This window comes from Oxyura jamaicensis, chromosome 1, assembly GCF_011077185.1.
Source record: "Oxyura jamaicensis isolate SHBP4307 breed ruddy duck chromosome 1, BPBGC_Ojam_1.0, whole genome shotgun sequence".
NCBI classification, from domain to species: Eukaryota; Metazoa; Chordata; class Aves; order Anseriformes; family Anatidae; genus Oxyura; species Oxyura jamaicensis.
The window spans coordinates 102,846,804-102,868,061 of NC_048893.1; the positions used below are offsets into that span (position 1 = coordinate 102,846,804).

General features: G+C 32.9%; 1 protein-coding gene across 1 annotated transcript in view; it reads right to left on the bottom strand.

Moving 5' to 3' along the window:
• TMPRSS15 (transmembrane serine protease 15) overlaps positions 1-21,258 on the bottom strand; it is a 69,983-nt gene that overhangs the window by 21,850 nt on the left and 26,875 nt on the right. The window contains exons 7-14 of the mRNA XM_035315425.1: positions 15,032-15,140; positions 12,404-12,513; positions 10,863-11,000; positions 9,515-9,664; positions 7,057-7,159; positions 6,421-6,571; positions 5,517-5,658; positions 137-226 (exon numbers count right to left, since the gene is read on the bottom strand). Coding sequence (XP_035171316.1) covers positions 137-226; positions 5,517-5,658; positions 6,421-6,571; positions 7,057-7,159; positions 9,515-9,664; positions 10,863-11,000; positions 12,404-12,513; positions 15,032-15,140 — 993 coding nt within the window. The remainder of the gene's footprint in view (positions 1-136; positions 227-5,516; positions 5,659-6,420; positions 6,572-7,056; positions 7,160-9,514; positions 9,665-10,862; positions 11,001-12,403; positions 12,514-15,031; positions 15,141-21,258) is intronic.

The following is a 21,258-nucleotide window of genomic DNA, read 5'->3' on the forward strand; positions in this document are numbered from 1 at the left end:
TTCTTTTCTTTTCTTTTCTTTTCTTTTCTTTTCTTTTCTTTTCTTTTTTTTTTTTTTTCTTGACAGTATTTGAAAGCACATTTAAAACCTTTATCCAGCTAAACTTTTCCTGAAGACTTAGAAGAGAATGACTTACATGATGCTTGATTAGGATAATAGTTTGGAAAGTTTTCAGAGCTGAACGTGCTGTTTGGCTCCCAGAGTTCAACTGGTCCTCCACAGTCATCTGAAAAAGAAACATTTCAAAACATAATTCATCTATTACTTTATTTTTGCAATCATCTGTCTACAAAGACAATTTGGAAAAAATAATTTTATGAAGAAGATATTCAATTTAATATTAACACTGTAAGGGTCCAGCTATGGTCCTATTGTTATAAAGCTTGAACATTTAACTGTCATAAGCCACCACTCCACTTCCTTTGGGGAAGCAAGGTGTGGAAGAGCTTTACTGTCCCTATCAGCTGCAGTGGCAGATTTGCTGACCCATACAATTCGTGCCATCTGTAGGTCAGACAATGCTGACTGTGAAGTGCTAGGGTCGAGGTGTACAACTGCACTCACGATGGTGTTATGAGAAGTCTTCCCCACATAGGCAGGAAAGGATATAATTTGTTTCATTTGGTAATTACTGGTCTGCAAGCTGCACACGACAGAAAATGTGAAGAAAACTGTATAATTTCCTAGTGTATTAACATAAAAACTAGAAAACATCTATATAAGACAGGAAGCCTCCCCATCCCCCAAATATAAGCATTCATGCATTTATCATGCCTTGCTTATTATCTAATTGATTTTCTTGAAGCATTGGCAGAGATACTAAAGCCCATTTTGTCATCTAGGAAATAAACTTCGTGGCAAGACCATACGGATCTATAATGGAAACCACTAGAATTTACCTGAAAGTTTCTTGGTAGCAAATTTTTTCATTGAAAAACATTCAAAAAATTCTAAAAAATTTCTCAAGTGGAGTTTTCACCATTTTGCAGTTCATCTTGGCTAAGAAATAAAGAGAAGTTTCTTTTCTCATTCCATAAACATGTAAAATGTATTAAAAATTAACTATTATTATTGCAACAACTATTGTTTAACTCATCAATTAAATATAAGACTTTCAAATTAAGCTTTTATGCAAGAAGGTTTGAAACCCACATATTTCAAAACAAATATAGCTATTATATATAGCATATCTACTATTCTCCCCACTGGGGGAAAGTTGATATTGTTGAAGTGAAAAATCTTTGAACTTCTATAAGGATAAATGGATAAAAATTTCCAGTGCAATTTCAGAGTATAAATTCATGGAGATGAAGATTTTGAAAGGAGGGAACTTAGAAAAACACCAAAGAGGTCTGTTCAAGTACTCAGACTTTTCCAAACATACTCTAATGCAGTATATGAAGGCATCAGAACTGTGTGCGAATACATCTATAAAGAAGTGGTGTCATATATTGTTAATGAGTCAGGCAACACTAACTAGCACACCTAGTATTTATATACTAAATGGGAGAATTGTGAAAGGGTCAATGCTTTTAAAAATTTAAGACTTTATTTTTTTTTTAATTTCCAGTTTAAGTCTATATTGAACAGCCAAATAACATCTATGCTTGGCCTGAAAAGATATCTTAATAGCTATCTAGATATATGACAACAACAAAATTGGCACTTAAAATATCTGCCTTGGTAACTATGATACCTTTTACTCTAATGACAGCAAAACAATGTACAAAAGCTTGCATATATTCTGAAACAGAACATCAAAAGACTGACTACAGCAAGATTTGTAATTTTCCTATTATGTAATGTTTTTAGAAAAATGGATCTCAACCACTCCACTAACATATAGTATGTGATATGTGAGTATTTTAAGAACTTATACTGTCATTTTGATTTCATCAGGAGTCAAAAAACTCTTTTAGCTAAATCTTTTTAAATAGTAAAAGTAGCCATTTGTTCTTTCCCTGAAACAACAGTTCCAATTAAAAAAAAAAAAAGAAGTCTTTATCCTAAATATTTATTTGCACTCATATATATAAACATAATATTTGTATAAAAGCAAGTAACTTAGATATGCATATGCACACATATAAATACTCTCACACACACAATTAACAGTGCTGTATATACTCAATATTCTCTTTCAATATACAGTACAGAAAGGTGGTTTACATCCAGAGTATATCAGCTTCATATCCCAAAATTTTACTGCATGTTGAGAAATCCTATTTATGTTATTTCAGCTGTACCATTGGAAAGAAATCTGTTTTACCACTTCAGCTGCTCTCAATTACTTTTTTTTTTTTTTTTTTTTTCAGAAACAAACACTGTTCTTCTAACATTTCCAGGAAACAGAAGTAAAGGTAGAAGAATTCTACCATTTGTTTTTCTCATTTTATTACTTTAATTAAACATGATTTTATCAACATAGTATTTGTTTAAATATTACCCCCTTATTGGTTTACATTTTGTATTTTGGTATGTCTGTCAGAATTGCATGCTGTGAGTCTCTACTATAAGGACTTCATAATATACAAGTCTTACTGAGGTTGTCCATTGAATTCCACTGGGAGAAAGTTCCACTATATACAAGAGGATTTGAACTTTCTCTTTACAGCCTTTTATTATTTTTTATTTATTTATTTTGTTTTGTTTTATTTTATTTTGCTTTGTTTTATTTTATTTATTATTATTTTAAATCAAACCTGTCAAAATAGATTGAACTCTCTGAAAGGCAAAGGAACTGTTAAAAATCACACTTTCACTAAAAAGTGTATTATGTTTCAGCTATATGAGTTACAGTGACAATTTCTGTAAGTACCATTAACAACAAATAAAACTTACATTCGTTTTCTTATGGACTATTAATGCCCATAGAAACAGGTAGAGAACTATTGCAAACCTGGACAAAGAATTCATAGCCAAATTCATCTTATGACATGAGCAGAGCAAAACCAACTTTCTTAATGGCTGAACTTCAGCAACTTATGATGAAATCTGATCTGGTGTTGGCTACATGTAAGACGTCAGTAATGATCTGTTCTTCTTTGTCTTACACGGAAAAGCAATGGAAGCAATTGATTTTGCTCATGGAAAAATGTTTTTAAAATTTCTTGTAATCTTTAAAAATAAATTTATATGGAGTTATTCTAGGTTGTATTCCAGATGCTAATTAGAGAACCAAAAAAAAAAAAAAATAATCAGCACGAATAACCTCAGTCGTTTCATCAAGGATAATGAAGGATTTTCTCAACACTGTAGAAAATGATATATGACCTTTACAGAAAAAAAATTATTAATAATAATAATTAAAAAAAAATCTGGCTTTGACCAAAACCTTACTTTATATTAACATACACATCTAAAGTGTGGAATCTATACTACAATTTCCATACTGTGATTTGTGTTAAAAGACAAGTTATGAATGAATAAGAAGATTAAAGCAATCCTTGCTTTAGATGAAAGTGTAAGCTGACAGTCTTTTGTAAGTATGTGTAAATGACAAAAGCAAATCCATCTCCCCTACCCCATACCCAGACAAAAAAAAATCAGACTTTTCAATGAGCTTCTGTGGCACTGTGAATGATGTAAATGCCTCTCACTGAAGCTCTAGGTCTAGCAAAGGAAATGAGCTCAATGCAAATTCTTTCATCTCTTGTTTATAGATATGACATTTGTAGTGAAACTGTCATTGTTAGTAAACTTGCACCATATCCATCAACGTAATATCAGACTTCTTTGAAGATGATAGATAATATTCACATTTTTCATCAGGTTGCAGACGGCATTTCTGTATCATGCCTCGATGAGGTAAGAGTGCAACCAAGTCAGTTTTTACACAGGAACTGCTTAGACTGTGGTTTTGTATCATATTGAAGGATAACACAGATCCTCCCTAATTCATTTTATACAGATTTATACACCACGTGACCACTTCATTTTTTTGAATATTTACATTTTGTCACTATACTTTTGGTCGAGATCTACAGTTTGAATGCTGTTTTCTTTGGTGTTTCAAGAGCAGCACTCAGCTACTACTTACTACAGAGACTTTCTACCACTAATCATTTGCCTGAAGTTAACTTCCAAGGTGTGTTTACACAGACCACGTGAGAAAGGACTGGAGGTGGCAGCTCATCTCCTCACACACCAGAACTACTAACTCCATCTTTTTTGTTTTCCTATTCAGATTTTTTCAGAGCAAATATTGCTCTAATTTTCCTTTTTAATGTAATCATATATAGTACAAATAACAATATGGCCAAATGCATATTGAAAAGAACTCATTCATTTTGAGCCTTGTTCCAGATAATACACCCATTTTGGGTATCTGGCATTCATACAGATCTTGCTCCATTCTTTTAAAACCATTCTGACACTATTATTGTTTCATTCCCCTAAATATGAGATTTTTCATTGTGTATGTATTTTCAGAGCTCAGTGAACATATAACTATTGAGACATCTGATGATATTATTATGTGATCTTGCTAACTCTCTTATCTCACTCCTTTATTGTTTATAATTTTAAATATAGAGGTTATATTCCTCCTCCTCTTTTTAACTCCCTCCCCTTTACTGGATTCCTGGAGGCTTAACTAATTACAGATTTTAGAAACAAATTCTGAATTCTGCACTGGGTTTAGATGGGAAAGTTAACTTCCCCCACATCAACCCATATAGTGCTATGCTCTGAACTTGTAGATGGAACAGCACTGGTATCACACCACTGTTTTTATCTATTTATGAGCAGGGCTGACACAGCCTTCAGACTCCCTCCAACCCTCCCCAAAACCAGTAGATTGGGGTGGGCGAGTGGTGGGGAGGGGACATCACTAGGGCAGCTGACCTAAACTGACTAAAGGGATATTCCATAGCATGTGATGTCACACTCAGCAATAAAATGTGGGAAAGGGGAAAGAGAAGAGTGGGCTCTCTTTATGAAAATGTTTGACCTCTCAAAAAAACACTACATTTATTGAGGACCAGTTTCACAGTTCGTAGCTGAACATTGCTTGCTGATGGGAAACAGAAAATAATTGTTTTCTCTCTTTGCTTCTGCATGTTCTTTGCCTTTTTTTTTTTTTTTTTTTTTTCTTTTAGTTTATTTAAACTATCCTTAGCTCAACCCGTGAGCCTTTTTATAAATATATATATATACATATATATATATTATTGTATATTCTCCCTGTTTTTTTTGAGGTGAGGAAGTGTGAGAGCAGAGTGATAGAGTTTAGCTGTTTTAGCTGCCCATCAATATTAAACCATCACAACTTCTCTTTCACTCTTCAAGTTTTGGAAGACAATGTACAGAGCGCTTAAGATGTGAAACTACCAGTACTTTTGCTATGAATGGAGCCATGGGCAGGGAATATGATCCCTAACATATTATCCTGAAGTTAATTTTATATTGCTGTGGAGGTAATTTTATAAAACTGAAAGGATTTTATTGCAAATCTTGAATCACTCAAACACAAATACAATAATAGGAAATGACAATCAACAGTAGTGTTTACTTACTGGGACCTGAAGGGGTAGTAATAACAACTGGAAATGCAGTTGGTTCTACATAATTACTTTCATTACATTTTCCCTTCATTAGGCCAATATCATCCAAGGCAATATCACTGGCACCATTCTTTTTAAAGGCATCAAAGATAACCTGAAATTCATTTAAAAAAAAAAAAAAAAATGTTATAACTTAATGAAACATCTTCCAGCCTCCTATACCGAACTATTTAGTCTTCTTTCTCAAATGTTCTTATTTCCACTGTAATCTACACTGGTGCTATACTCAGAGGAGAGCATCAGGGTTGAGACAGGACTTCCTGTAATACAAAAGCTATGCAAACTGGACAGATTATTCTTAGGAATGCAGGAATTTCATATAAATGATGAACATATTTTAAAATTATTCAAGAACTTTATTTATTTTATATAAATACATGTAATTTTTAACACACAACATTCTGTATCACTTATCTGTCCAGCCCTTCTGATCTAATGGCATATCTCCATGTACAACTGCAATTTATCATCTGATGGCTTGTTACTGCATTCTAATATACACATATTTAAGGCAATCCTGCTACCAAGGAATTTGTGCTGATAAAAAACATCTTGATGTCTTTGAATTATTTAGTATGTGTAAATAAACTATTATAATTAAGTATAATTCTCTTCTTGATATCTCATAACACACATTTCCTGGAAATGTGATGCACCCCAGTCAGAGATGTATTCACTTTCTCAGATGGTAAATGCACCTTTCTGGCAGTGTTTTTGCAACAATGAAAACTAGTATAGAAAGACAAGCCAACCAAAATACCTATAAAAATAAATGTAAAGCTGTGGAACATTAGAAGAAAACTTTGATATCAATTAAACTAAAATAATTATATGAAAGACTAATAGCTTAACAAACCTTAAAATCAGATGTTTCATTTAAAGTTACTTGTCCGTAATTCCAGTTGTTTCCATAGTTTCCTTCTTTCTGGAAAATTATCTTTTCCACACCTTGTTCATCACTTATGCTAACACTTAAACGGTAAACATTAGGACTGTACATGTAATACCTAGAGGGGTAAGAACAATATTTTATAATATTATATTGAAGTGAAATTTCATGAAAAAAATATCAAGCTTTTATTTTTTAAACAGTTTTATTAAATTGGAACTAAACTTTATTGAGCGTGAAAACAAAATGAAACATTTTATACAATTAAAACCAGAAGTTTTACTTGCTCTTTTGCTGTATATTCTCTGTAGGCCTAGGTAAGCTTCACAACAAAAACATTTCAGGGATTCTTAATATTTCTGTATAGAAATAAATGCTGGTTGCAGGGTGTAAAAGGGAACTAAAGCTAATTGCAAGACAAACCTATAATGGAGTAAAAATATCTGGAGTCTAGATTGGTCGTGGAAATCCAAACAGATGTGGGCTTGTATGGTTAGCACGCTGACTTTCATTAATATATATGAAAGAAAAATATTTTGTTTTATTCTTAAATAAACTACGTATTTAGGAATGATTTAATCTGCAGAGGTTACAAAACAATACCAAAAGCTTAGACAAGATGGATCTGAAGAGACCAAAGGCAAACTCTGAATCCGGACTCTCTCTTCTCTGAATCCAAGTCCTATGGGTGTTGAAATATAAAATCCTGCAAAATAATGAGCACATTTTAGTCAGTAGTACTATTATTTTTTTGTTGTTTATTTTTCCTTTTTTGATGAGGGCAAGTTTTTGTGTTTAAAAATGGTATCAGTAATATTAAGCACACAGTTAATGACTGGCAGGATTCCTGACAAAATAGGAGTGAACAATGATTCTGAGTTATATTGATCAGTCAAGAACATTAAAGTGAGCTTCTAAGCTTGTCAGATGGTCCTCAGAGAAAGACATGAAATCAGAAACTAGCCCTTCTGAAGTCAGTGGGAGATCCACCTTTTCTTCACTAATGTCAGGAATTTACCTGAGTGATTTCTACTTAGTTTATAAAAATGTCGCCCTGTTTGACACTGCTTGTAGATTTGCAATAGAATTTCCTGACATGCTATAATTTTTATCCACATAATAATGGAAAATATGGGGTGTGTTTTGGGAGTGAGAGTGACTACATTAATATTTTATAGCAAGGGGAAGCAACATAAACAAGAAAGGACATTATTTGTTTATTTTTTTAATCCTTTTCTGAATTAATTCCTTCCTTCTGAGAATTTGGCTTTCTTGTTGCCAAACAGAAATATAATGTGAGGACAGGCTATGGACACATTATGGTTTGTCACAAGAAAAGCAAAATTAAGCATAGGTAAAAGTCCTAAAAGAAAATTATTGCTTTACTGAAATATTGTCTATAATCTTAGATTTTATTATATCTATGAACCTATATACCTATTATCTACAAATGCAAATATTATACACATAGAATTTACATTAAATATAATTATTATTTACATAAATATAATTATATATTAATACACTATATTATATTTTGTTATTTACACTTCTAAATTAGCTAGCTTTTTCACACAGAAAGTTCAAGTACATGAAAGAAAAGTCTGAAATATGAATAATTTCCTGTGTTGCTTTAGAAAAGCACACGTTAAAAGATACATGGTGTCTAGCTTTAAGATGAGCATGGCATTCATTTTAGATTCAACATGACAGGTCCTGTTTTTGTTTCATTCCTTCATTCTGAGAACTCAGAATAAATGTAGGAAATTTTGTCCAGTAATGAATGTGGTTTTCCTTTGGCACTCTCACTGTTAGAATATTTATTATATTACCTGTATCATTTTGGTGTGAAGTGTAATACTGTACAACACAGTCAGGTGTGGAGAAAGCAAAATGAGGTTTAAGCTTAATTTGAACTGAAATAAATATTTTCCAGTGGAGGTCTACAGTATTACAGAGGTTTAGTCTTGAGGCCTTGAGGTCTTTTAAGTATGTATTAATTCCCATGCTATTCAAGAGTAGTGAAACAATACTACAGTGTCTATGTAATAACTAGATATTAACGTTGCAGTTTGCAGGTTTACTTCAAATGCAAATAATAGAAATATGAATATTCAACAGAAAGATAACATTACATATGGCAACATTATATGTCATCTTAGATATAGCACAGTAAAACATATAAGAATATATTAACATTTTCAAGACAGCTAGAAATCACTGTCAAGAGTTTCATTAAGTAAATTTTACATTTTTTCATTTGATTTATACCCTAGGAGTTGAGAGGGGAGACAAAACAATGTTCTGAATATTATTTAGAAAATGATCATTTACTCAGATAGAATAATCTGTATGCAATAACATACTGAACAATATTTTTCTTTTCCAATGAGTAACTTTTGCCAGAATAATTTGCACTTTTTACAGTTATTTATCACTGCATATGTTATTTGTCTTTCATGGAATATATATGGTCATAGTGAAATTCCTGTTCAGTATCATCTGTTGAATTAAAATCCATGCATGATGCGACTGCTCTTCCAATTAAGTTATTTTGCTGTAACTATTGGTGTTGTGTTTGTGTTCTGCATGTGTGCTGATAATTAGTGTTCTTGAAGTGCAGTTGTAACTGGGGTCACAGGTACCCTACGTACCTTGCAGGTCAATTTTACATAAATATATATATATATATAGAGAGAGAGAGAGAGAGATTTTGAGTGGTAGATTGGGATGAAAAAGAAGTAATTTCAGTAAAAAGTAATTTATTTATTTATTTATTTTCCCCTTAAGCAAACAGATAAGTCACTTTGAATAGAGTCCAAACTCCTCAATACCTCACACTTCAATCAATGTATATATTCCTTTGTTTCTTCTTTTAGTTTTGATGTATTTATACAAGCTGATAATCAGTTGCATAAACTTTTTTGTACGGTAGCCCAGACTCATTTTTATGGCAGATAAAATTACATCCTAATAATACCACTATGAAGAAAACAGCTTACAGTGATATAACTAAAGTTGCTTTTCCTTTAAGTTGCAAGCAAATTATATTTGATCTTACCTGACATGTTGCCAAATGTATGATCAAAATCAGGACCACTCATAAGGGGAAAGGTAGGGCCCTGAATTCTCTCCCAGTCTGAATCATCATCCAAATCTTGCCTCCAATAACAAAAGCCATCTTCAAAAGTGCAATAGATTTTCTCATAATCTGTGAATAAGAAACTCTAGTATATAAAAATGACAGACATTAAGTGTGTTCTCAGAATTTCATAAGAACAAGTGACAAACAGTGTAAATTTTTTAAATGTTTTTGAAAATTGGAAGCCATGGTGACTCTCATTTTGCTCTTCTAAGCCACAGTATTACTCAAATAAATGTGTCATTTGTGCTGTAAACAATACACCACTGAAGGTGGCCTGACATGCTCTTGTACTTATTCATCAAACTTCTTTCTTGATCCTTCACCAGTAAGTGGTGGGGAAATGAGAGAGTACCCCTTGCATAACTAACACTAAGAACTAATCCTCCTCTTTTCTTAGATGCAGTCTGGGCTGCTCCAGCTGAGATTCCCATCAGAGCCTACACCTATGCTTTACACACCAGAAATGTCTCTTTCTTTGTCCTTTGCTCCTTATTTGATCATATTTATTTGCTGCAACACTCTCAATACTTTTCTTCCCATAATTTGATCTCTTCATGGTGCCTTGAATCACAGCTGAGCCCATAACAAGGATTTCCACGTAACAAGAATTTGTATCGCTTCCTAATCAAGTGCCCCATCCATATCCTTCTCAAAATGTAGCAGCTGAAGCCGCCTTCACTTGCCAAATCTGCCTCTATTTTTTTTTTCTTAACTACTAAAGAATACCAGAGCATGAGTCATATTGCTGCATTGTGTTGTCACCATAGATTTACTGCATCTGGATTTTTTTTTTTTATGTCTAGTCACCGAAGAAGGTATTTTTCTGAATGGTAATTTTACCACTTGGGACTGCTATTTGTGGCAATGAATTAGATTATAAGAAACTCTGGAGAACAGGTATGACCTGAAGATCACAGAATAGTGATAAGCATTGGTGATTCCACAGTGCTTATCAGTGAACAAACTGATGGTGAGGAATCTGAAGGCCATCTGATATGGCCAGAGTTTTACTTTTTCATTTTAACAACACAGTCTTTGTAAGGCATTACCCTATTATCAGATCTAGGCCTGTAGGCCTGTGGACAGTCCTAATGAAATCAAAGATATGATCTTTAAAATAGGATGAAATTTCTCAATTTGACGCAAATTAAGGAACTAAGGTCAGAAAATACTGCTTCCCTGTTCATCTCCATTTTATTAAACTGAAAATATAGTTTCACCAAGCATTCTAGAAAACAAGCAAACAAAAAAAAAGAACACTTACTGTTTAGCTCATTTGCATTAAATGCAGAATACGTTGCATTAAAGCCATTGTAATTTTCAGAATAATCAGATATAAACTCAGCTGTAGCCTCGTGAGAAAAAATATATACTGTCTCAGCATTAGACCCTGAGAGAGAAGCTGAAAACAAGCAGAATAAAATAGTCAGAGAAAAAAAAAATAAAAATCACATGTGCATTAATATCTCCAGTGCTGTTATAAAAACACGCTGGATTAGTCTTTTGAGTCTTAAAGAATGCTCTCTCTTTTGTACTGTGATCCTGTCTACAAGGCCTTTGAAACCCTGAAGCCATTCATTTTGGCTGCCATATAATTATTCTGCATATCCCATCTCACCTGTCAATATAGGTATAAGCTAGTGGAGAAACATCTTTTATGTTACACTGTGATTATATTTTTATTTTGTAATAAAATACCCATATATTCAAAACTATAATCTTATTCATGCTTATTATGTTGCAAATTTTCTAGAGGTTTACAGATAAGCACTCTGAAACTCTAGAATAACAATACTATGTGTTTTTAGTATATATACTTACTCTCTTACATAATTAGTATATATGTCTACAGAATTTCATGGACTAAAGAAATTTTGAATTACTGTAAAATTATTTTATTTACTTAAATGTAGAGTCTACTGGAAGTGTACCTTAGAACATTTTAGGCAACCCACTGAAGGACAGTCTTTAACATTGTCTTTACATCTTTGCAGTATCACCAGTCAACCCCACAGCAGTCTTTCAAAATACACAACTTAATGATTCCGGCAGAGAATATTATTGAATCACTCTCTCACATAGAAATTTAAATCCCAAAGGGGGATTATATTCAGAGCAGTACTGGAGGGGTAGAATTTCTCCATTCTGTATTTCAGGTGTCTCTTACTATTCTACATTCCCAATCTCTCCCTGCTTCCAAAAATAGGAGTATACAATAAAGATCTTTCTGAGTTAGAAATATTCCTGATCGAGATATTTATCTCCAAGTATGTGTATTCCATCTCTGATGGAATTCATCTGGACAGACTGAGTCATGAAAAATGGTGAGAATCCCAGTTTTCCAGAATAGAATATATAGGAAGTAACATCATGCATATAATAAATTGCAGGGAGCACCATAGCACTTCTATCAGCTTCAGTTTAAATGCCTTAATTTTATTTCACTGTGTGCAATGTTAAAGGATCTTCTGACAACATATTTCAAATGAAAAACAAACCCAGAAAGACCATGGCACTGTTCAAATTATCAAGATTTTTCAAATAAGACCTGTTGATCAAATAAGACCTGTAAAATTGTTGTGATTTTTTATATATAGGTAAACATATTTCTGGTTATTTCATAAGAGTATTTAAGTATATCAAGATCATTTGTCTAACAGAAAACTGTATACAGATGCATTCTGTCACTTAAACATACACACATAGGTTTGTGTTTTGTTTTTTTATTTTTTCAATTCAAAATGCTTATTTTACTACTTAAATGTTATTAATGAAAAACCAGTATCATCTGAAAAATAACCTTACCTCTTAAAGTCTTGTTTTGTCCTATACCTTCAAAAATATCTAGATTGTCTACAAATTGTTGTGTCTCAAAAGAAGTGAAGTTCAGTTTAATCGACAACCCTTGAGGCACTCTAAGATAACAGGAAAATAAACCAGAAAAAATAAATTAAGAGCCGTGTTCTCCAGTAATGTTGCTGTTGTTATTGTTGTTGTTTGCTTGTTTTTGATTGTCGTAAATTCATTGTGTGCTTGAAAAAAAAATCAGTTCAGAAGCAAACTGAAATTACACCAATCAATATTATTAATCAAGATTAGCTATTTGGCTAACTTTTAGTTTGTAAAACTACTGATGGAATAGGGAATTAACCATTTGTAACAGTAGAACTACTCCTTTATTCACTGGAATCACGTATATTTTAGGAACTCAATTTTCTTAAAATCTAAGACATGCTATTCAGTTGGACAGTCTTTTTTTTTTTTCTCTGTGGATCATTAATTTCAAATCTCTTTTTATTGCATGTTATTGACAGATGATAACATCTAACTGCTCCAGCAGAATTCACCAAGTCAGAGAAGTGGTATAATAGTATCAATATGTGTATCAAATCTGTATTACAAAAGTTAAAAAAAAAAAAAAAAAAGTCTCCTGCACAAAATAGTACTTACATGAAGATTTGGGAATCTCAAAACCACTGTTTGGGAACATGTTATCAAACCTAATCATCATCCAGTAATTTTAACAGCAGAAGTCATTTAAAAAACAAAAGTGTAAAAATTACTGGGTTTTGTTTTGCTGTAGTAACCTATATTTAAACAGTTACATACATGGTAGTCCAAATTCTAAAGTTGTAATATCAAAATTATCTTAGCTTCTTATGTCATCATTTGTTGTTGTTGTTGTTTTTGTTTTTTGTTTGTTTGTTTGTTTTCTGTAATTAAGAGACTCAGTAAAAATAACTTTTGAACATCAATCTACCGGTGTTCATCAGATGTGACTAGTAGGGAAACATGAAGTAAGTATTTGCATTTTTTGAAAAATGTGTCTCTGTCAGTTAAAAAATATCCTTGGATTGAAAAGAGTAAAACAATAGTTGAAAAGGAAAGATGAACTAATCTGTTGGAGAAATACTGAACTCACTCTTCTTACTTTTGAAAGGAGAGGAAATTACTTCTTCATTCATGGAAGAGTTAGAGGGGTGAAAATGTAAATGTTTTACCCAACGACAACAAGGAAATCATTCTAGACAGAGAGAAAGGCAGAAGACAAAGCAAATCTTGGATGTGTTACAACATAACTTTTAACACATTTTCATATGTATAATAAAAATAATAGTACAAAATGTCTCTCATTGGTAACTGAAAAACCCAAAAGGTTCCCTCATAGGAACGTTTCTGCTCTAAAGGGACCCAAAATTTGAACTTTTCAGGCCTTTATTCTCAGTGATATTACAATTTTCCAAAGCAGATAACTGGAAAATAAAACCAGATGTTTGCTTTTGTCATTGATCAATCTGTAATTACACAGATCAGCAGCACCTGTACTGTATTATTCACAATTATTCATGAGTATTTCCCAAACTAAGTTTTTGACAGTTACAGAGCCTGTGTAGATACCTACTCAGTACAATGCCTCTTGCCACTATACCCACCTTTGAAGCAAAATTAACAGCTTAGAAGGCAGTAGTTCACTTGAGACAAAGTTATTTATTATGTTCAAATTCTCTAACACCATGAACTGAGAAACAAGTTAGGTGTATGTACTGAAATATACAATCTTGTGTTTTTCCTGTAACACACTGTATTTTAACATCATCTGTGGCCAGTAATTATTGATGAATGGTACTGTTGAAGATGAGAAGGAATTAATGTATTAAAGAGAAGAAAAACTATGACTTTCTCCTGAAGTATAAAGGTGAAGATGAAAGTCCTGAACAAGCTCAAAGGATAGCACTGTGAAAGGGGCCTTTGGGAATGAGAATTTCAAATCTTTTTCAATTTTAGAGGTATTTCCTTAAACTACTTTTAAACTCTTCTACCAAATAAATACTTCTCAGAATCAAAGAACAGCTATTATTACAAAGCCATGATCAGCAACTTTTGAACTGGTAATAATTCTGTGGATTTTTAGGAGCTTAAAACTCATGACCATTGACTTATTTTAGGTGAGTACATGAAGATGAGATTTATCACGTACTATGGCTACCTTTTTGTTCTCCCTGGGCTATAAAGAGGAACAAGGGAATTCTTGAATACTCCAGATGTTAATAACAGTGATGTCTTATACAAAAAAAGTACCTAAACACTGGTATGTACTGTAATACTTTGAAACATATAACTTGTAATTATTTTGAATTGTATACTTTTTTGTGAGCTTAAAAATATGTCCCTATGCATGCATATAACACACAAGATTTATCAAAATCGTGCCAAAGAATCCTTGCAAGTGGGAAAATTTGTGGTATAGTTATGGGTTTTAGGCCTGAAAATCTTTAAAGAAAAGCTGTGTAAATACAAGGGAGAAAATGCCATTATGTATTATGTATTTTCTATGCTGGGGTATTTGAGATTAGAAATGGCATAAGGTACAGGAAACAACAACACCTCATAATCAAAGAAATCTTAGCTAAAAACTGTTGGAAAATGGCTTACAGTATAATCCATCGGCAAACAATATTTGCATTATATGGTTTTGGATAATTCATAGAGTGGAAAGACCCAGAAGAATCAGTCAGCATGTATTTTCCATCACAAACTGCAGCTGTAAAGATATAATGAAGAACATTTGTAAAAATGTCATTTGAAAAACAGAAGCAGAGCCAAAATAGAGTGACCTTATATACTGGTTTGCAAGTATTACCTAGAAAATATTTTGTAAGCAGCACTGGGAAGATAAAATAAAACACACTACCAGCCAACTCCCATTTCTAATTCTTATGACTATTTAGTCTCAAAGTACTATATGTGAAAAAAAGCAGCACAGACAATTCAAGTTTAAATCAGAAACAATCCAGCTGATCCAAAGTAATGTAAACCAATTACACTCATTAAAATCCCATAGGATTCAACTAATCCAACTGTCTTTCATTTTAATTTTTACCTTTGTAAGGAAAAAATATCCTGCCTTAATAGTTCCTGTCTTCAGCTACTTAAAATGAGTTCATGCACTATCAGAAACTTGATATCGTGAATAAATGCAAAAAGGGATATGGTTCACTATTGCTCCCTCTATTTTTATGATCTCCCTTGTTCCTCGCCTTACATATTACTAAGTACTCAGAAAGATAAATGGATATTCCCAGTTTCCTGCTAGCTATCGAGTTCATTCATCTAAGGTAAATCTCATCCATCATCATGTAATTTTTCAAAAGGCTTTAATTAGTTTTGTTTTCTTGGTGTACTATACCATCTCATGCATGTTCTTGAGTTTAAAAATCAATTACTTAAAAAAAAAAAAATCTATACTTCTAAGCCTCAGCAATATTGGAAATGTTAATTCACGCTGAATTATGTAATTGCAGAAGACACTGAAACACTGTTTAAGACTTTGCTGCATCGTCACTGAACATTATGCCAGGATTCTCTCTGATGTTGTTTTTTTCCCATTTTTAAGAAAGCATCAAGAAAGCTTTCAAGTAAGGATATAATCAGTACTGTACAAGACTATCTGGAGAGGTAAGTTCATCAATTTGAAGCTTATAACCAGAAATTAGAGCTTTTCATTAACATTAGAAATGAAATCATACCTATAATGACTATTCAAATGATGAATAATCAATCATATTGGAAATTAAATTGAAATTTTATTGAACATAGTACTCCTCTGAGAAATTATTATATAAAATAATAATAAATCAGGGCTCCTAGTCTGTTCATTTAAAAACATAAAATTCTTTCTGTCCATCATGACAGCAAAAACAAAATAAAAATTAAGCTTTGTTTCTGTCAGGCTCAGTCATATTGAATTAATAAAGACCATGTAAAATGAATTTCACTAACAATTTTGTCTGATGCATAAGCTGGAATAGAAACATATTCCATTTTGCAATCTTCATGGATATTGAGAGGAAAGTAGACCATGTAAGTTTTTAAATACATAGAGAAAACAGGTCCATGAAAGAGAGATAGTATTTTATATAACTTTTTAAATCAGATTAGACTACAATTTTAGAGCAGGTATAGAAGTACCTTTTCTGTCCATCTGAATTCATACATTCCCTGTATTTACCAATGGGATAATATTTACAACCATCTCCCCCAAACAGTGTAATTTCTTTAATTAATGAACAAAGAAAACATTGTGGATATCTTTCCAAAGTCAATATTTATAAAACATTCTGAAATAGCAGACAGAAAGAAGAAATTATTAATAAAGACATTAAAATGAGACATTATATAAAAAAAATATAATTTATTTAACATCCAAAAGGTTAGTTTTCATTTATACCAGAATGAAACTCTGGCTATACTCCGGGGATGAATTTCAGGTGTCAGTACACCTATTTCCACATGCAGTCACCAAATGGAAACCAGCAGGTATGAGGAACACAGAAAAGCATCAAAACCAGTAAGAGATACCATGAACAGGAACAGCAAAGCAGCTGACCCCAGTACAAGATAGTCAGTGAAGCAGTAACAAATAATATGAACTAGAAGGCCTCACTCTTGGTGCTACTAGTGTTGAAAGAGTAAAATTAAGGTGAGCTTCAGTTGTTCTAATAAGACAGGAGACGTATTTTGTAGGAACTACTTTAACTGTTTCCCAACACGCATCTCTGTCCATTTCTATTTACTTATGTTGCATACAAGGCACATGAGGAGGACTTAATCCTCTTATCCTTGAATTCCAGGGAGAAGCTCCCCAAACCAGTCAGATGAAGCCCACATATTTCACTCAACAGACCCTTTCACCGCCAAAGGCAGTGCATTACTTGCTGGCTTCCATATGTATAATCTCTCTATACTCTAGTAATGTTATGATGTATATAATCACAAAATGTTAGCCTAGACATATAATAACCGTAAAGAAAGGATGCAAGGTGAACACCTTCTGGGCTCAGCCTCCAGTCTCCCCTTTCCTTACACTTACAGGCTACATGGCTGCTTTTCAGCATTGCCGGATATTATTAATAGGTGCTGTTCAGACTTTCACATTTCTCTAGAGACCCTTTCATTGAAATTGCTTACTGTACTTTTGCAATGGTCTTTTGTTACTGCACTCCATTGCAGAACCAGAAATAAACCTTTCAATTTTCATCAATTAATGCAAAAAAATGAAGGTTTTCAGTTGTCTGAAACTCTGCTGAGAATCTTAGATTTTCCTGAGTTCTGTCTAATACAGGAAGAGACCATTAAAATTCACACATGTATCCTGTATTTTAAAACTGCTAACATACTATAAACTCAGAAGTATTAGACAGAAAAATAATCAAGACTGAAAAACAAACCAAATTGCTTAAACAGCAGCAACGCCACTATGTGTACTTGTAGCAAGAATCATGTATCACCTGTACATCTCTTTGTAAAACCCTGAAGCACTTCTGAAAATCTAGACATTTTTAGCTTTATGTGACTGTATTGTTACTCTAGGGACGGGACATAAGTGAAAAATCAAAAAGATGGAAAAATTGGCAGGTATCCCAAATGTGCATATGGCTTATTGCCATTCACTCCACTGTTTTTGCAAAGTCTGCTAAGAAATCTAAATATATACATTTAGAAAAGCTCTCTGCTTTTTGGATGGAAAATTTTAAGACTGAAAATGTAAAGTAAGGGTGATGGAGCAACAATTTGTCCCCCAGCCAGAACTGCATTTTTTTAAGGTTATGAGCTTAATCTGCCAATTTAATTGCAACTGAATAAATTGCTTAGAAATACCGGGCATCAGTGAAAATGAACAGAGACGACCCATCCAGCTCCCTAAAGTGAATTATAACTACAGCTAGTTTCTTCTGCCCATTTTAAGTTGTATGCATATTCCTGTACTTTTCAGCTCAGTTGTGCATATTCTTTACTGACTGGTGAAATTTGGCTATGATCAAGAAATAATATACTCAGCTGAAAGGAGCAGGGCACTCACAACTTTTATATTGAAGAGAGTCAGGGAGAGATGCAAATCAGATCCAGAAAGGCATGTGCATCAGAGGCTATGCCTCAGCTGAAAAACTCTGCTCAAGTAGAATTCATATTCAGCCTCCAGGGCACAGCTGAGTCATAACTCTGAATGTAAGCAGGTGAATTATCAATGTATGAATATTAATTAAATTCCCTCTTATGTAACAGATGTGATTGTAGTATCTTTAATAAATCATGAGCAAAGCTTTTAAAATGAGACCTAATAATTAATACTAACTAAAAAGCATTTGTTTTTATGAGATGTATGCTAGTAATTATTAACTATTATAAGGTTCTGCACTTTTTATTTAGCTCTATCCACAATAAAAACAAAAGCCCACCAGAATACCTAAACTAAAACCCACATCTCAAAAGAACAGTGTGATGGTAGAAATCAAAGACTGAATAACTCCTTGGAGCTGTGTTACTTCAGCCTCTCCAATGGAACAAAGGTCTAGCTGAAGCTACCCTAGGACCTTCAGATTTCCCCAGTGTAGAGAGACCTGCTCAGAGCCCATCACTGTTATGATCTAGCTGGATGCAGCTGTTATGATAAATAAAGATTTGGATGCATTTCAGTGGATACTCTACCAAAGTATTTTGATGGATGTTTTCCTTAAAGGGCCTAACTAAGTCTCCCTTCTGAGCTGGCTGCACTCAGAAAAGTGAAGGTAATGGGCAGGTCTGCAATTCACCTTTTTTCTAAAGAAGATTCCACTTGCAGATGGGGTCAGCATTCCACCAGCCTTCAGAAACAGGCTTGCAAAGACTATATTCAAATTCTTAAAATTATTTCAAATTCTAAAGAATATTTTTCTTCTTTGTTTTTAAAGCAGAGTCCAACATTTGACATGCTTCTGAAAACTCAAACTAGACTGACCCCACCATATTTCCCAGGAGAGCTCAGAAATATGTTCTCACAGCAAGCTTTCCAGATTCCTTTACTAACAAAAGATATATTAAAAATAAAATAAATAAAACAAAATAAAAAATAAAATAAAAATAAAATAAATAAAATAAAATAAAATAAAACAAAATAAAATAAAATAATCAGGGAGTTCGTTGTTTCAACATCTCTCAGAAAATTTTAAAAGTTCTCTTTGCAAGCAAACTTTAGAGACTGGGAGATGAGACTGTGAAGAGCAATGCAGGCAACATTAACACATGTGCCTCCCTTCCGAAAACTGTACACAAAATTTGGTAACCAGCAACACAGAGAGAATCCTTGGTACAATTTCAGTGCTCACTGCTAAATGGAACATTGGCAACTGAATGAAAAGATGCTCAGGGAAGCTGGGCAAAAAAGCTCACTGGTGGTGAAGAATGCATTATTTATTTTTATTTTTTTAATATATATATATTATTATTCAATCATATACCAATCAGGTCGTAGTTCTGTAACATTTTCACAGAATCACTGAATAGCTGAGATTGGAAGGATGGCCTCTATAGGTCATCTTGTCCAATGCCCTGCTCAAGCAGGGTCTCCTAGAGCCTTTTGCCCAGATGTTTACATCATCATCTTGCATGTCTCACTGTGGTGCCAGCAAATCAAACATTTGTGTCAGATATGCAAGTGCAGTCAACAAACCAAGTTACATTTCCTGCCACAGCAGGAGTCACACACTTGACATCTGTGGCTGCAAAATGCAGTACACACTCACCACCCCACCTAAGTCTCTGAATGTGGAGGCAGGAGAGAATAGGTTTTCCTTTGTGTGCAAGAGACTGCTGATTTTGTTAAGAAAAATAACTTTTCTGATTGAACAGCAACTATGTTTTTATAAAGGTGTCTCATTGATCTAAATTTGTTCTCACTGAAATGAAAAAAAATCATTTTCTATATTGCCTTATGAACAGTTTTAAGTTCTCTTCAAAATCCTCAATGGCATCTAATTATTTCTCAAAGGGAAAATTTCAGTTATCATTTAATGTAATTCATAATTTTAATAAAAGCGCATGAAGAAATTACACAAACTTATCTAAACATATAGTACATTCAGTATAGCTTTAGTATTAGAGAGTACATTTTTAGTTGAAGCATAGGGGATTTTAGCAGGAAAAGCCAGATGTTTTACAGCTAACATTGCAGAAATTTAAACACGGGCCCTGGTATATTAGCTTATTAATGAGAATTTAAAAGAAAAAAATCCATTTACAAGATAATTATTGTAACAATCCCTCTTGTTATTATTTTTGCTAGACTTGATTTAGACTTCATTATGCAATTTATTGGCTGTAAATTATTTACAGAATTTAAGTATGTTTAAGTATGTTCAAAAAGACTGTTCTGCAGAGATTTACATTCCTACCACATCTTTTTTCAGATTCATCTGAACCATCCGGGCAGTCCAAGACTCCATCACAAAATAAATCTTTTCTAATGCAGGTTACACCATCAGCACAAACTTCAGCAAGTGGCAAGCACTCAACTGAAATAGTAAGGACAACAACAGTAACAACAAAGCAGTAATGCAGTTACACTATAAAGGAAAATTGACTTACCTTTGATTACTCTAGCACAAATCAAATCAACCCCTCTATTGTGTTTTACAAAACTGCATTTTTAAAAGTTTGGAATGAAATATCACATAATAAAATGGTAAATTTGGAACAGAGTGAAGAAGTTCTGACAAGTGACATTTTTTGAAGCTAAGTTTGGAGTAGGGCTGGAAGAAAAATTCTATGAATTCCCACCTTCTTCCTCTACATAAATATACTATTTAACACAATATAATATAATAAACACATTTTCCAATTTCTTA